Raw genomic sequence first — 16,010 nt, 5'->3', positions numbered from 1 at the left:
CTCCTATAGGGCAGACTGCTCGGGTAAGAAAGCAAAACCAGAGCACTGAACACAGAGAAGCCATTCCTAGGGAAATGAGTGGCATGTATCTCACAAAGGACTGGAAAGAGAAACCATCTTTAAGAACATGGTCGATGAAGTTTGGGTACTTAAAGCAAACCTTTAGCATTTATAGATGTAAAGTTTCTGAAAACACTAAGAAAGGCTTTACTTAAGGAAGCAATGTCCCAGCACACGCAGATGTGGAACAGGAATGATGGTGGCAGGGAGGGGAAGGGGCTGTCACATAATAATTGAGGACTAGCATAACAGGGACTCTGCAAGATGAAAAGAAATCTGGACCAGACTAGAACCAAGAACTAATCTCATAGCTACTTATGAATTTTCATCAGGTCCCTACTGAAAAGAAACTAAAAATTAGTATCAGAATCCCTTTGTATATCGCTTATAGTGATAGTACTTAGCTCAGGATATTGTTCTATCCTTGAAATACTAAAATTGAAACTACTTGTAGTTTAAATGGACCTTGGGAAAATAAGCTACAGGGGTCCCCCTGCATTACCTCATTTCTAATGTAAGGCTTGTTCAATTTGTTGTGCAGAAGGACATTCTAATCCTAAGCATCAAATATTTATTGTATTGAATCCCCTGGATGAAAGGTTAATCAGAGGGGACTTTAAGAGAGAAGATAGTATGAAAAATGACTGGATCATAAGCTTCACAAGGACAGAAAACATAATGTTCTGTTTACCACTAATGCACACTGTCTGACTGACCTTCAGACATTCAAATAGATGTGGAATAAATGAACGAAAGTTTATAGTTTACCATTGTGTTTAGAGTAGTCAAATATTATTTATATTTTTATCTACAGAGTGCACTATTATTTTCAATCCATTCAATAGCTTCACACAGTTTTACATAAAAACTCTCCTCCAGATACCATCTTTATTATATAGCTAGGTGGACCTTACATAACTATCCTAGTCAAGGTCCTTGCCCAAAATGAGTAAAAACTGAGTAAGCAGTGACCCATAATGACAAATCTTACTTCTTTCTGTAGCTAATCTACATTAACGTATTACATATATTAACTGTATATGTACATACTTCCAAATTTTGTCTCATCCAGGGAATAGGTTTTAAAAAATAATGGAATCTCCCATTTGAGAGACCTTTGAAACAACCCCCCAAAATATAGAGGGGCATTTTTGGGTTGACAGGATATTTAGCAGGTTGCTAAAGATTAAATTCATGAACTTAGTCTTTGACTTCGAGCCATGTTAAATTATGCCCTTATTCATAATTATTAGACTATATTAAACATTGTAGGTTTCTGATAAGATATTGAAAAAGAAGAAAATAAATCACAGCATTAGGGCTCTCCTATGATGCCAAATTGCTAGTCACTTTTTTGGAAAACCATCAGCTAAAGCAGAGTATGCATGTATTTTATATACTTTTTATATAATTATATATATACATAATAAATTTATATATTTATTACATTTATCTAATTTAGATTTTATTTGTATATTATATGTATTGTACATATACTGGATAATTTATGAGGTCTTTCGTTTGAGTTTTGATAATAAGTTACTAAGAGTTTTAAGCTGGGCCAGTCCTCTAAAATATTTTGCCTGCATAACACTATATTTCTAGAAACAAAAAAAAAATATTATACCTTCATGATTAACTTTATAACGCTTTTTTTTAATTATCATAAAACAAAGCTAAACGTTTCCATTTGGTCCCGTGGTTACTTTTTTATTGCTAAAGCCCTATATAGCAAAGGATGTTACTTTGCCTTATTCAACAAGAATTTTTTATGCTGTTTTCTACACTTTCAGGATTTTCAGATATAAATAATACAGACTTTTACAGAAATGAATTGCCTTCAGTGCTTTGCAAAGGTATCATTACATCAAGGACTTCATAAACTAAAAACCTAATGAAATTACTGCCATGTAATTCTCTGCAGGTTGTTTCCTAGGCTGTAATGCTATATTCAGTATACGTTTTAAAGTAACCAAAGCAGCAGTGGACTACTGCTTCACTTCATCTGGTCTGATATAATCATAATTTCTATGTAAATCAATATAAATTTATATTATTAAATGATTTGAAGACTGGATTTTAAATAATTGAAGACATAAGGTTTTATTGTGAGACAGAGGAACGAGGCTCACTCACAGGAACTGAGTAAATTTTTTTACGGCACAAAGAGGTCTCTTGGAAATCTTTCTTCCTAGTCTACTAAAAGTTATACTGGTTATTTGAAAAGCATTTAGAGTGATTTATTTTTTTTTTTTAAGATCAAGAGGATATTGTAAAGAAAATGAGATTATGGCTCAGATTATGGCTAAGTACTACTTTCAAGAAACTCATATATAAAATATATGTGTATAGATATGTAACATATCCATATATATAATATATGTATTATAAAACATATACCTTGGTAAGAGGTTGTTTATAAATTAACATTTTGAAAAATGTTTTTGAAATATAAAACATTGTGGAAAATAAAACATTTCAAACATTCTTTCTGAGAAACAAATTTATGATAATCAACATCCATTGGAAGTGTTCCCAAGCATGAGGTGCTAAGAGGAAATAATTGGAAAATATATGTCGGTTGTGATTCAGAATGCAGAGCCAGATTATGATTTTTAAAACTGGCTCTACCACTTACTGACTGTGTGGGGGCAATGGTATACCTAACCATATTAGGATGAGCTAGGTTACCACCCAGTAAAACTCAACACCAAAAATGAGTGACTTACAAAATAAATTTTACTTCCCATCCATACAAAGCTTATGTAGGTTCACTCAGATCTCCAGGGCAGCCAGGATCCTTCAGTAGGTGCAACATTCCAGGCTGCTTGAATTTTATAGAATCTTCATACTGATAAGGGCCTCCATCCCATCATAGCAGGGGCAGAGCAAGCATGGAGAACCCAAGCATCAGGTCTTACAGGCTTTCCCTTTTCTATTATGACACTATTGATTATTGTGAAATAGGCAGAGAATTATGATAAAGTTAACCTGATTTTAAAATTGTATCATCTCATTTTAGAACTTGAAAGGACCTAAAAATACTCCAGACAAGCCCCCTTATTTTACAGATTCGGAAACAGACACAGAAACAGAAGAGAAAGCATAACAATTTTTGCCCAAGATTACACAGCCAGCAATAGCAGAGTCTGAAGTTCAAATACAGATATCCCGGGGCGCCTGGGTGGCGCAGTCGGTTAAGCGTCCGACTTCAGCCAGGTCACGATCTCACGGTCCGGTCCGCGAGTTCGAGCCCCGCGTCGGGCTCTGGGCTGATGGCTCAGAGCCTGGAGCCTGTTTCCGATTCTGTGTCTCCCTCTCTCTCTCTGCCCCTCCCCCGTTCATGCTCTGTCTCTCTCTGTCCCAAAAATAAATAAATGTTGAAAAAAAAAATTAAAAAAATAAAAAAATAAAACAAAAACAAAAACAAATACAGATATCCCTTCTAGCTCCCTAATGGCTGCAATTCTACCACAACCTATGGAAGTGTTCCAACCTTCTTGCCTCTTCTGTCATATCCTAAAGATCAGGGCAACAAGGTGCTTAGGTGTCTCTTTTCTAAATTCACATTGAATGGAAAACCCAAAAATGATGTTAATGATAGAGGAAATGTCTCCAGGCCTCCAATGGTATTGCCACAGCTACTCTCAATTTCTACTCTTTGTATTTTAACAGTGTGATACTTATCATCCAACTCAATTGAAAATCCAGGATTAAATTCCATATTGAAAAATAATATTTTTGCTTAGAGGAGGAAAGAATAGGTCTGAGAAAAGAGACAGAAAAGCATACCACAGAACTTTGAAAATGATTTTAAAAAGAAAGTCGTGTTTATCATGTTGTGCTTTCTGAAGCAACACTATTTGAAAATGAATTTATCCTCAGACTCTTCTTTACCCACGCTGTGCTGCAAGGTCTATTACTATCGGTAGGGAGAAATGGAGTGCTGAGCTATAGCTGTAACAGGTGGGTTTTGTTTCCATTTGCTGAGTGAAGGGGAAATAAAACAACATGTCATAAGCAAAGTGCCTACTGTGTTTACTGAAGGGTATGGATGGCAATGACTAACACAATCACTTTCCACATGAGCAGATTCATGTTCAAAATATAGCTTCAGTTACCACGAAAATGAAAGGAATGATCAGAGTTCTATTACCATTTCCATTCACTTAGTTCATTATCATGTAACTTTCTACTTTCTCTGTGAGGAAAGGCACCCTCAGCTCATGAGGCTGAGTTGAGGAGGAATGCTACCCTCAAGCATCCTGGGAAACGCCTGACCAGAAGTGAGACAGTCAGAGACCATGGGAACAAGCCTTAAGTGAAAAACATTATTCACTTGGGGCACTTTCTATTGGCTGTTATTGTTAAACTGCTTCTTTTACAAGAGCAAAACTGGGATGCAGCGCCATATACAAGCCAGACTTAAAACAGAGGACCCGGGCTCCAAAAAGCACCAATGGACTGACTGCCTGAGTTGCCTGCCAATATCAACCAATCAAGGTGAGTCTCCTCCAACTGAACAGCACCAAGCCTTTCTTCTTTCCCTTTTTCCTCTTAGCATACTGGACTGGTGGGAACTGGAACGGGAACTTTATATAAGCAGGGCCTCTCCCATGTCGGAAGGCCAGCCTTAACTATTCTCTGCTGGTGATGTGTCACCCTTCAGCTGAAGCTGTAGCCCCAATAAGGCCTTGTTTGTGCCTTTGATTTGTGGGTCTGGTCGTTTCAGTTGTCAGGCTTAATTAAGTACTCGACTCTGGTAACAGAACTACTGTTGCCAGTTACTTCTTTGCTGAGCCACTCATCTTGCAAAGCTGACGATTTTTTAAATGAATTCAGAGGTGCAATTATTGTATGTGACACCCTCAATACACCCGTTAAGAATGTTTTTGTGGGGGTAATCTCCTTTTAGACCCTATATAATATCATCTGACTTTAACAACTAGAGAACATTTATTCAAATGGCAGCTTGCTTACTGGATGACATTGACAGAAAATAGTTACATGCCTGAAGCCCAAAGATTCTGCAAAATTTTGTTTAGTGTAATGAAGACCATAATGACATTCTTATTATTAAGCACAACATATATTTAAAAAACAAAAGCTGGTACATCCTATTCTTTTAAAATGGCATTGAGACTATTCTTTCTCTAAAGCATTATGTATCAGAGAGGTCTAGATAAGAATAGAAGCAATCCTTTAGTGGAGTAGCTTAGACCTCTCAAAGATGATATTTGTCATTCATATCAAGCCTGAGCGAGTATTTTGGCTAGTTTTATATGTCAGAACCAAAACTGAAGGCTTAGCAAGGACACCGTTTCTTGCTTTGAATGAGGCAGGCTAAGAAGATGTACATCATTTTGCTCACACACTGAACTCCCCTCCCTTTTGTTCCTGCTTCTCTCCTGCTTGGAGTTGACTCCTCCTTCCTGCAGCTCTGAGGATCACAGGCTGATTGAAGAACACAGCGGTTCGACGGGGAGCTGTGCTCAGTGTCTGTCTCTCTCTTATTTTCCTTCTCTATCTCTCTCTCTCCCTCCCTCTCCTTCCCCCACCCCCCACCATCCCCCCTCCCCCGCTCTGTTTTGCTTGTGTCTCTCTCTGAACCTGCAAAGCTGACACCTACCTGATAATCTCTCTGCCTTTGAATGCAGCTCTGGAACCAAATGCATCGCTTTACTGCTCTTAAAAAGTGAATAGAGTTTGATTACCTCAAGCTACAAGCTGCTTTGCTCCCTAAGAAGGACACAAAAGGAGCCAGACATCATTGTTTTTCAATCTACCTGAGAAGCTTTTTGCATTTATGCCAGAAACTTGATGGTTTCAGGAGGAAGTTTGGGGTTTGTTTTTAATTGGAATGTTGAAAAGTTTTTTACTGATGCTTTTAAATGGAACTCAATTTTTAAATATGGGTTGAGTCAGATCTAAAGGAGACATGCCTGATCATTTTCTGCTGGACTGACGGGGAACTTCTAGAGGGAAACTTGGTAGGAGAAAATGAGATCTGATTTGCAACTAACAATCATGCTTTATTTTGAGAATATTTACAGACTCACTGAAAGGGAAATTAAATATTGACCAAAGACAATGTCTGGATTTTCCAGTAACTTATCAACAAATGACTCTACCCTGTGGAAAGAAAATCATAATTCGACGGACCTTTTAAATCTGCCAGGAACTCTGAATATCTATCTGTTTTGCCTGACATGCTTAATGACTCTTGCAGCCCTGGCAGGCAGCATTTATTCGCTAGTTTCCCTGCTGAAAACGCACAACAGAACCGTTGTGTCCATGCTTGTGGCTTCCTGGTCTGGGGATGATCTCATGAGTGTCCTGTCGGTGACCATCTTCATGTTTTTGCAGTGGCCAAACCAGGTCCCTGACTACTTCCAGGCTCTGTGCACCACCTCTGCCTTACTATATTTATGCCAGGGCCTCTCGAGCAACTTAAAGGCGACTCTCCTAGTCTCCTACAACTTTTACTCGATGCACAGGGCTGTGGGGAGCCAGGCAGCCTCCAGAAGATCCGGCCAGGTGCTCGGCGTGGTGCTGACCGTGTGGGCAGCCAGTCTGCTGCTCTCGGCGCTCCCGCTGTGCGGCTGGGGCACCTTCGTGCGCACGCCGTGGGGCTGTCTGGCGGACTGCTCCAGTTCCTACGTGCTGCTCCTCTTCGCTGTGTACACTTCGGCCTTCGGACTCCTCGCCGGCCTCTCTGTCCCGCTCACTCACCAGTTGCTGTGTTCGGAGGAGCCGCCGAGGCTCCACGCCAACTACCAGGAGATTTCCCGCGGAGCTTCCACTCCTGGGACCCCTCCAAGTCGGGGGGGAGTGCTTTCCTTGTCTCCAGATGATGCTCCCGGCCCTGCGCTGCGCTGTTCTGGGGGATGCTCCCCCAGCTCCGACACTGTGTTTGGACCGGGTCCACCAGCGAGGGCACAGCTGGGGCAGGGGCCGGGACACGAGGCTGCCGCTGTGGTTGGAGCCTGCAGGCGTGAGAACCGGGGGACTCTCTATGGCACCAGGAGCTTCACCGTGAGCGTAGCGCAGAAGCGCTTCTCTTTGATCCTAGCGCTGACGAAAGTCATCCTTTGGCTGCCCATGATGGTAAAAGTGCAGTTTCTCACGTGCGCGGGTGTGTGTACCAGACAGTATGAGTGCGTGTTGGGAATAGCGTCCCCGGTTGAGAGAGTCCCCAAGAGACGCACAGTTAAGTCCGCTTCCAAATGTATCTGCTGGGTTTAGACTCGCACTTGGGGGAAGGCAGCTCACCGGTAGAGCTTGCAGACTTCGAAGCCTTTGCTACTAAGTGCTTCTCCTTTCAAAATTGGGGAGGGGGACAGGGAGCACTTTTGGGCGCGGGGGACAGTTTTCCTAGATCTAACGTGGCCAAGGGTGTTGTTCTCTTCTCCTGTAGCAATATCTGGGAATATTCAGAAAAGAAGGGAGGTAGTAAAAGGGTTTTCTTTCCAGCCAACCCTCTGTCATCCCTTTCTCTCCAATCCATTTCTGCCTAGTAAGGACACCGCCCATCCTCAGCAGGGAGAGAGATTGGAGAGTTGCAATCAGAAGTAGAGAGGGAAGAGAGCGGCCCAAATAGGCTTTTTTTTTAATATGAAATTTATTGTCAAGTTGGTTTCCATACAACACCCAGTGCTCATCCCAACAGGTGCCCTCCTCAATGCCCATCACCCACTTTCCCCTCCCTCCCATCCCCCATCAACCCTCAGTTTATTCTTAGTTTTTAAGAGTCTCTTATGGAGGAGGCAAACAGGCTTTTTTGTTCAAGCCTTCAGGAAGGAACCCAGTTTTGACCCAGGAAGGTGGCGTCCTGCTGTGACAAACAGGCTGGGGAGTGGGGTGAAGTGAGGGTCCAAGGATGTGACAAAGGCCATCTGGAGTACCAGATGCAGGTTTTCAGGATGCCTGCCTGTTTTCCCAGTAGCGTCCCCACTATTGTAAATTGTGCTTCTCTGGAGGAGACCTGAGGTGGCAGGGGCACAGACCAGGCACCCAGGAGTGGAAACCACCCAAAGCCCTGTGGTCTAAATCAGGGGGCCTCATTCATCCCAAGAGATCCCAGTGGTCCATCACCAAAATTGAGCTTCTGACTCTCAGGCAGGAAAGGAGCCTGGAGAAGGGTGCTGGGGCAGCATGCTTGGGGGAAAGGCCTGGCAAAGTTGAAAATTGTATCCTGGGATAGGTCTGAAGCTCTTTGCCTTTGCAGATCCACATGATGGTCCAGCACGTGGTAGGGTTTCAGAGCCCTCCCTTCGAGACACTCAGCTTTCTACTAACCCTGCTGGCCACCACTGTAACCCCAGTGTTTGTCTTGTCCAAACGCTGGACCCATCTGCCCTGTGGCTGCATCATCAACTGTAAGCAGAACGCATATACAGTGGCATCTGATGGGGAAAAAAGTAAGTCCTTGACAGTGTGGGGTTGGGGGCAATAAGCATACAAACACAGAAAAGTGGTCCATTGAGAAGTTGCCTGAGTAGGGAATGACGAATCCAAGCATAAATGTAAATAAAGAGAGGAAATTATAATGTGAAACAATTCTTAGCAAAGTGTTGGGATAAGTTTTAAAGGAGCCAGGTTTAAAACAACTCTGTGACGTGTTTGTACATTGAATAATTATTTTAGGGAAGAAAGGAACAGACAGAATTCATTCAACACAGCATGAAGTCTAAAAGGCCCTTAGATGTTATATCCACTGTAGTTCTTAGACCAGAGTAGAAAATAAATTCCCTTCCCAAGTCTACATATGAGAAACCTGTATCTGAAAAGAGATTAACTCTTTGAAGAGTTTAAAAACACATTATATTATAGTCCATTATTATGTAATGGAACAGGAAAGAAAAGTATTTTTATTATTTTGCTTCTTGTATTCATTCTTATGGGGTTTTAAGAAGTTTTCAGAGTAGCGTGCCTGAAAACAAAGTTTAAGGGGCTCCTGTCTGGTTCAGTCAGGAGAGCATGTGACTCTTGAAATCAGTTTTGAGATTGAGCCCCACATGGGGTGTAGAGATTACTTAAAAATAAAATCTTAAAAAAAAAAACCCACAAATTTGAAGTATATGCCTCTGTTTTCAGAAAACACAAAAAACTCTCAGGTCAAGAAGGGACAAGGGTGGCAGAGTTTGTCCGTGTAGAAAAAACTTTAACGGAAAAAAAAGTAAGTAAAAATAGTTCATCTCAGACTATTTCAGAGGTAAAAAAAAAAAAAAACTGGAGAATATTAAAATATATTCTACAATCAATTCTACAACAGTGTTGTTTTATAAACATTAATTAATCATGAACTGGTCATTTTCCCTGTATTGATGACATTTAAAATTTATTATGTCTAGGTATTTTTCAAATGATGAGAGGATTTCTTTACTTTTAAGGATGCCATAAAGTTTTATTGTTAATAGATGCCAAATTTATCTATGTCTTTAAAACAAAATAACCATGGAACTTCTATAACAATTCTGTGCTTCTGGAGATTACTATCCAGAGCAACGGTGACACAGAAAATTAATAATAAATACTCTGAGCCACCAAGAACATATATAAAATTCATTTATAAGACTGGGAGTTCTAGCATTCTATCAAATGTTAACCTTTTGCCACTAAATTAATGAGCCAGCATTGTTTTATAGTATTTAAGGTTATGAGAGAGATAATAAAAGTTGAATGCCAGAGAAAATGAAAAGTCTTAGTAAAGTGATGTAGGGCCGTCATCTTTAAGAAGTAAAGGACACCCATATCAGAGCTGAAAACAAAGCAATGCAACAGACCTATCACTGCAAATGGTATAGGAAATATTCTCTCTTGTACTGCATAAGATTACAAGAGACTATGGCAGGCTGGAAGAATCAACAATCACATTAATTTCTCACGCTGGAAATTAAAACCACACTTTTCAAGATCAAAATAATATTTTTCCTCTAAACTTACCATCGTTTTTCTTTGTATTTAAATTTTCAGGGAAAAACTCCCTGAAATATTGTAGGCTTATAAAAAGAGGCATGACTTCAAAAATCAAACACTGTGAGAAACATTAGTTTCAAATGCTTGTAGTCCAAATGGCTCCATTCTCTTTATGATCCCAGATTCTGCTGTAGGGAAACTCTGAGAACAAGAATGATGTAATTTCATTGTCTGAGAACCCATCATATACTTTCCTGTTGCTAGGATGATACAAGAACAGAATTTTCAAACCCCAAAGATACTCTTCCTCAGGTAGGCAAGTGCCTAATCAAGTGCCTTGATTCTTTGGGAGTATGGCTCCAGTTTTACATTTAGGCTTTTTCTCCTTAACAAACTAAGATTCCCCTTTTTACATTCTTCATCAGTGAACTCAAAAAGCAAGGACGCTTCCTAACTCATATTGACTATAAGTTCATTTTGCAGATGTAAACATCATTCTCTATCTCAGCCTTCATGAATGCAAGTGGAGAGACATGCAATCAAAAAATGAATGTCAGTAATGGGAAATAATTTGCAGATTAACAATTCTCTCTTGTTTCCAACAATAACCTGTATTACTAGTGTCTCAAAACAAAAGTGTTAAAAAAAACAAAGATGATTTTAACAAAGAGGTCTCAGGTGGCAGACATATGGACTGGATATGGCTTTCAGACTCATTTTCTTTGCATGAGATGATGTTTTCTTTTTTAATTAAATAAACAGTTAAAATATTTTCTGTAAAACCAGATTTTCAACTTTTATTGTAAGCAAAATCAAAATATCTGCTAAGTGCCATATTACTCTGGAGAATTATTTATTTTTATAAGCTGATATAATTAACTAATAATGTTTGAAATTACAATTAGCAAGGTGTGACTAAAGGCAAAAGACTAAAGCTAATTCATGTTTCATCCAGGGCTTAGCTTTTCAGAACAAATACAACATTATACACACACACACACACACACACACACACACACACAGACACACACACACACACAATTTTTTTGTAAGTATAGAGAGCATAAACTTCAAAAGATCCTGACTGTATTCTGATGATCTTTAAGTTTCTGTTATTAAACTGTTGTCAACTGTTATATTGTTATAACCTATTATCTCCATTCATTACCTCAGTCAGAATTTACCTTAGGTTCTCTCATGGGTCTAATTAGCAGTAAAGCAATTTCACATAAAGGTTAGTAATTCAAATTCTGGAATCAGCTGACTTTAAATTCAAATCTCTTTACCAGGTAGGTAGGTCTTAGGTAGGTCTCCTCTACCAGCCTCAGTTTTTTCAACTGTAAAATAGAACTCATAAGCCTTTTATTATGCAGTGTTTTTGCTGTGTTAAATGACATGACCTGTGGGCATAAATTAGCCCTGGAGTTCTCTGTTTCTCCATGGTGTAAATCACACTCTTCCTTCTCATAGCCTACCTCAGACTGCCTCTTCATGACCTGGAGGCAGATTCTCCATTGACAGTCTGCACACTCCTTCAAAAACATTACTCATTTTTTCTCTACACATTTCATAATTATAATATACAGCTAATCAGATATATAGCCACAGACATCAGTTTTATTGTGTTATATGATAAAATGGGATTTATGAGTTTTTGTTTGCTTACTGTCCTGGAGTTCACAATTTGTAACTTTGTATCTTTTTTGAGAGAAAATGGAAACCCATCAATAATTAAAATATTCTTTTAGTTCCTCCACTTTCACACTGTTGAACTAAGTTAAAAATCCTAATTTAATTTCACTGAACTATATTACTAGAAAAAGTAAGTAGAACTATACATAAGACAGGATATAAAATATTAATATATGTTTCTACTTTGTATTTTCTTTGGATAGAAATTCTTGTTTGTGTTCTGGCTCAAACAATGAATGTTTTGTCTCAAATAATGAATGATACCTATAAATTCTACTTTCAGTCAGCAGAATAGCCTTGTAAATCTTCAGTTATGGGAAAAATTTTGGTAATAGAATCAGCATATGAATGGCACTAGGATTTATTGTAAAATGAATCAAATTTTATTTGTTGTTCCCACAGAAAATTTATAACTTCATAGACCTTTCCACCAAGGATAGCTAAATGTCTGGTATATGATACTGATTTATCCAAGTAGAAATACTTTGAAATGAGCCATGTTTTGAAAGATGAATACCAAAACATTAAATTGCATTTTGTCTACTATCCTGATGTAACTTCATTCTTAATACATAAAGTAATGATCCAGTATTTAATGACATTCACACATAAAAATTGTATCACTTTCTGCCACATTCTCACTTTTCTACTAACACTTCATACCATATCCACCAACCAGTAGTAATATATTAAGATACTCTTACATTTCTCTTGGTTTAAACCATAAACTTTTATGCATTCCTATTAAATTCATTTTGTAATTAACCAGGTTTAGAGACACGTTGCAAAGTGCTTTAGATCACAAAAATATGAATCTATTCACTATTTTTTATAATTCATTCCAAATGTATTTGTATCAGAAATATATGTTCATTTAAAAAGTTTAAAAACTGTGTTGCAGCATTTTCTAATTTTTAATGTATGCATATATAAACATATAAATGTCAGGATTGGAATACATGAAAATATTTAATGCAGTCATATCTGTTGCTGATGTTGTCAGATGAATAACTCGTGTAATATTAAGGCCCTCTTAATAATTTCTAGCAAAATAAAATTTAGAAATATATTTTATCCCCATATAAAGTAATGTATGGATAACTGATAGATTAAAAAAGCTAAAACTAAAACTGCATATATGTGAGAGTTTTCGAATTTATGGTTAAATTTTTGTTCATTAAACTGCTTTAAAGACTGCAGGGTTCTTGGAATTGTATGCACTTTAAACAAGCCTCTCACTGTACAAGTGAGAAAAGTTAGGCCCAGAGTAATTAGATACCTTGAATTTATAAGGTGTAATTACTTTCATACATAATTGACAGGTAATGAAGATAGTTTTTAAAATCATAATAATCAATTTGAATGCACTTTCCTATTTTTATTCCCTATGTATATCCAATTGTTTATACCTACCTTCTTAACCATGGAACTTTGTTTTTGTTTTTACTTAGCCAAGAGGAGAGGCTTTGAATTCAATCTGTCATTCCAAAGGAGTTACGGGATTTATAAAATAGCACGTGAAGATTACTATGATGATGATGAAAATTCTACATCCTATCACAATCTCATGAATTCTGAATGCAAAACTACAAAAGACTCTCAGAGAGACACTCATAATATCTTTAATGCCATAAAAGTGGAAATCAGCACCACACCCTCTCGGGACAGTTCTGTACTAAAAGGGATCAACAAATGCACAAATACTGATATTATGGAGGCTAAACAGGATTGCCACAGTGGAAAGGGTGTTGATCCACTGATTTCTGAAGAAACAGGAGGTGATACAAACTATGAAGAAACCACCTTTTTGGAAGGGCCAGAAAGAAGACTTTCTCATGAGGAGAGTCAGAAACCAGACCTTTCAGACTGGGAATGGTGTAGGAGTAAATCAGAAAGAACCCCTCGTCAGGTACAGTAAAGGTTGTTCTTTCTGTGAAATAAAAAGTGAGGCCAAATATGATAGGCATGGGAAAAAAAAAAGATCAGTTGCTTATTTCATTCAATTTCACTTGCTTTGATTAATTTCCATAATATTAAATTTTATTTCAAGGTGTTCTTTTGAGGGATTTAAAATTTTAAGTTTTACATTTTATTCAAAATCTGTATGTTTTGGCATTGACAGAGCTAAACAGGCTCTTTGAGAAGGGTAGAGCTTTATAGTTTAACCTCAAGTAATCTGTCTAAATTCAGACTAGACTCTCAGAACTTGTTTCAAATTAGTTAACCTGGAAGTTTTCCTTTTCCCTCTCCCCCACAAAAAGTGCTCAAGGTCAGTTTTCTTCTTGACATAAAGGCAAATATTTATACAGCTAGTGGTGAGGAGGGCAGTCCTGCTGCAACTAAACTAGACAGTTTGCCTATTCTTCTTGCTAGAACTAGTCCCTCTAATACCCAGTAGGGAAAAAAGATCTATTCCAGAATATACTGAAGGGAGCCTTTACAAACTCTGCTAAATGTTCCATCCCTTTAAGGATAGAAGAATGGCTTTATAATGTTTTATAAACCAAAAGAATTTGCACCTTAATTTTATTCCATTTTATCCTAGGTTCTAGCCTGCCTAGAATGATAAGGGATACTTCTTACTTTATTGAAACTATAGTCTAATGTTGGTATGAGATTGTTCTTTATTCCAAACTTTCATATCTGCTAATTAAAGCTGCCCGTGCTTTCCATACTACTGATTAACTGGAAAGAAGAGGCTTTTCTACAAGATTTAATGGAAATCAAACTCCACTTGTCAAAACAAAAACATAATTCCAGAAATATGTGTAAGGAATAATGCATTCATTAGTCAAAATATGACCATATAACACCAAATATGAATATGGATAGAATAATCTCAGATTTCCTTTATTCTCAGTGATAATTAAAACTACTAGTCTTATTCTAATATCACTGTTGAAAAAGTAAGTTATATAATAAAACAAAATATACAAAATATATTATTAAAATAATTATTCCTATTATTTAGTAATTAAGTATTTCAAAAAAAAATCAGTAAATATTTGCCACAAATTAAAAATAACAGTGAAAAGTATACTATTGACAGGCCACAGGGACACAATGCTCAGTATTTTTAGAAGAAAATGGTACCCCAGCTAAGAGGAAAACCCTACAGTTTCATCATCAATTTGTTCCCGAATAATCTAAACCTCTTGGTTTTCTTGTACTTAAAAATTGTTAAGTAATATCATGATGAAGTGTCTGTATGTGTGTGTGTGTGCCTGTGTGTATGTGTGTTTGCATCCCAGTAACTTGCAAATACCTTCGTGTGTTACTCCTTTATTCCATCCCCATGCTTACCTCTTAGGAGTTACAGCTATCCTGAATCATCATTGTTTGTTTTATTATTTTATCACAAATGAGTGCATTTCTAACATAATATATTATTTAGTTTTGCTTATTTTGAGCTTTCTAAAGATGGTGTCATACTGTACCTAATTTTCTGGGACTTGTCTTTTTCCCACTCAACACTACTTTAAATGACTCCATTTTCTTATGTATTTTGCCAAAAACATTGGGAATTATCATCTAAAGTATCACAACTTATAACCCTCATTAAAAATTCTTGATTATAGTCTGGAGAGTATAATCAATTACCCTAGAATCTTATGAAAGGATCAGACACTGTTTACACATAATATACTGTCCTATGAGAAAAATGAAACACAGCTTATCCACAAGCCTCTATAAATCATAAATAAAATGATATATAGAAAGCACAAAACTTGGATCAGTCCAGATCAAATACCAATCAATACCTTTCAACTATAAGGATTTGCTTAAGTATTAATATTTTAACATCTCTGAGGAGCAAGTAGTTAAAAAAAACTGATCTAAAATGATGGTTGTGAAAAAAAAATATTAGTGATAAAATAAGGGAACACTCAGGAAAGATAAAATTTATATTTTCAGAGACTAATTGAAATTAAATGAAATACTATCATAAATTTTCAAACAACAGTAAGAAATCCTTGGATTATAGGCTGATGTTATTGATAGGCCTTGCCTTTTAGCAAATTTGCCTCTGAACTTTAAGGTTAACATGTAACCAAAATATATTTAGGTACAAAATGCTTATGAAAACACTTCCATGACCAAAGACAGATTTTTACTCTTAACCTATTCTTCACCACAGATATTTCATGGGAGTAGATGATGACTTAGAAACCACTTTCATTTTATCCTTTTCTTCCAAATACCTTCTTTGCTCTGAAAGCAATGTTAACTTATGTATCTTAAAGTGATACATTAAACTGCAGTAGACACTACAATATGTCTATAAAAACACTATCTTTTCTGATTTTCTGTGGTTGTACTTTGACATTTTTAGTCCGAAT

The 16,010-nt window shown here is 37.3% G+C and overlaps 1 protein-coding gene and 1 long non-coding RNA gene across 5 annotated transcripts in view; one reads left to right on the top strand and one right to left on the bottom strand.

The window, feature by feature from the left end:
* The window catches only part of LOC147577242 (uncharacterized), a 387,792-nt gene that overhangs the window by 303,394 nt on the left and 68,388 nt on the right, over window positions 1-16,010 (bottom strand). The gene's annotated exons all lie outside the window — the stretch shown is intronic.
* The window catches only part of GPR149 (G protein-coupled receptor 149), a 69,170-nt gene continuing 58,840 nt past the window's right edge, over window positions 5,681-16,010 (top strand). The window contains exons 1-3 of the mRNA XM_025914102.2: window positions 5,681-7,167; window positions 8,288-8,480; window positions 13,122-13,579. Coding sequence (XP_025769887.1) covers window positions 6,151-7,167; window positions 8,288-8,480; window positions 13,122-13,579 — 1,668 coding nt within the window. The 5' untranslated portion in view covers window positions 5,681-6,150. The remainder of the gene's footprint in view (window positions 7,168-8,287; window positions 8,481-13,121; window positions 13,580-16,010) is intronic.

The sequence above is a fragment of the Puma concolor genome, chromosome C2, assembly GCF_028749965.1.
Source record: "Puma concolor isolate L17-30 chromosome C2, mPumCon1.1.hap2, whole genome shotgun sequence".
Classification (NCBI taxonomy): domain Eukaryota; kingdom Metazoa; phylum Chordata; class Mammalia; order Carnivora; family Felidae; genus Puma; species Puma concolor.
This window is presented reverse-complemented; position numbering and strand designations above follow the sequence as displayed.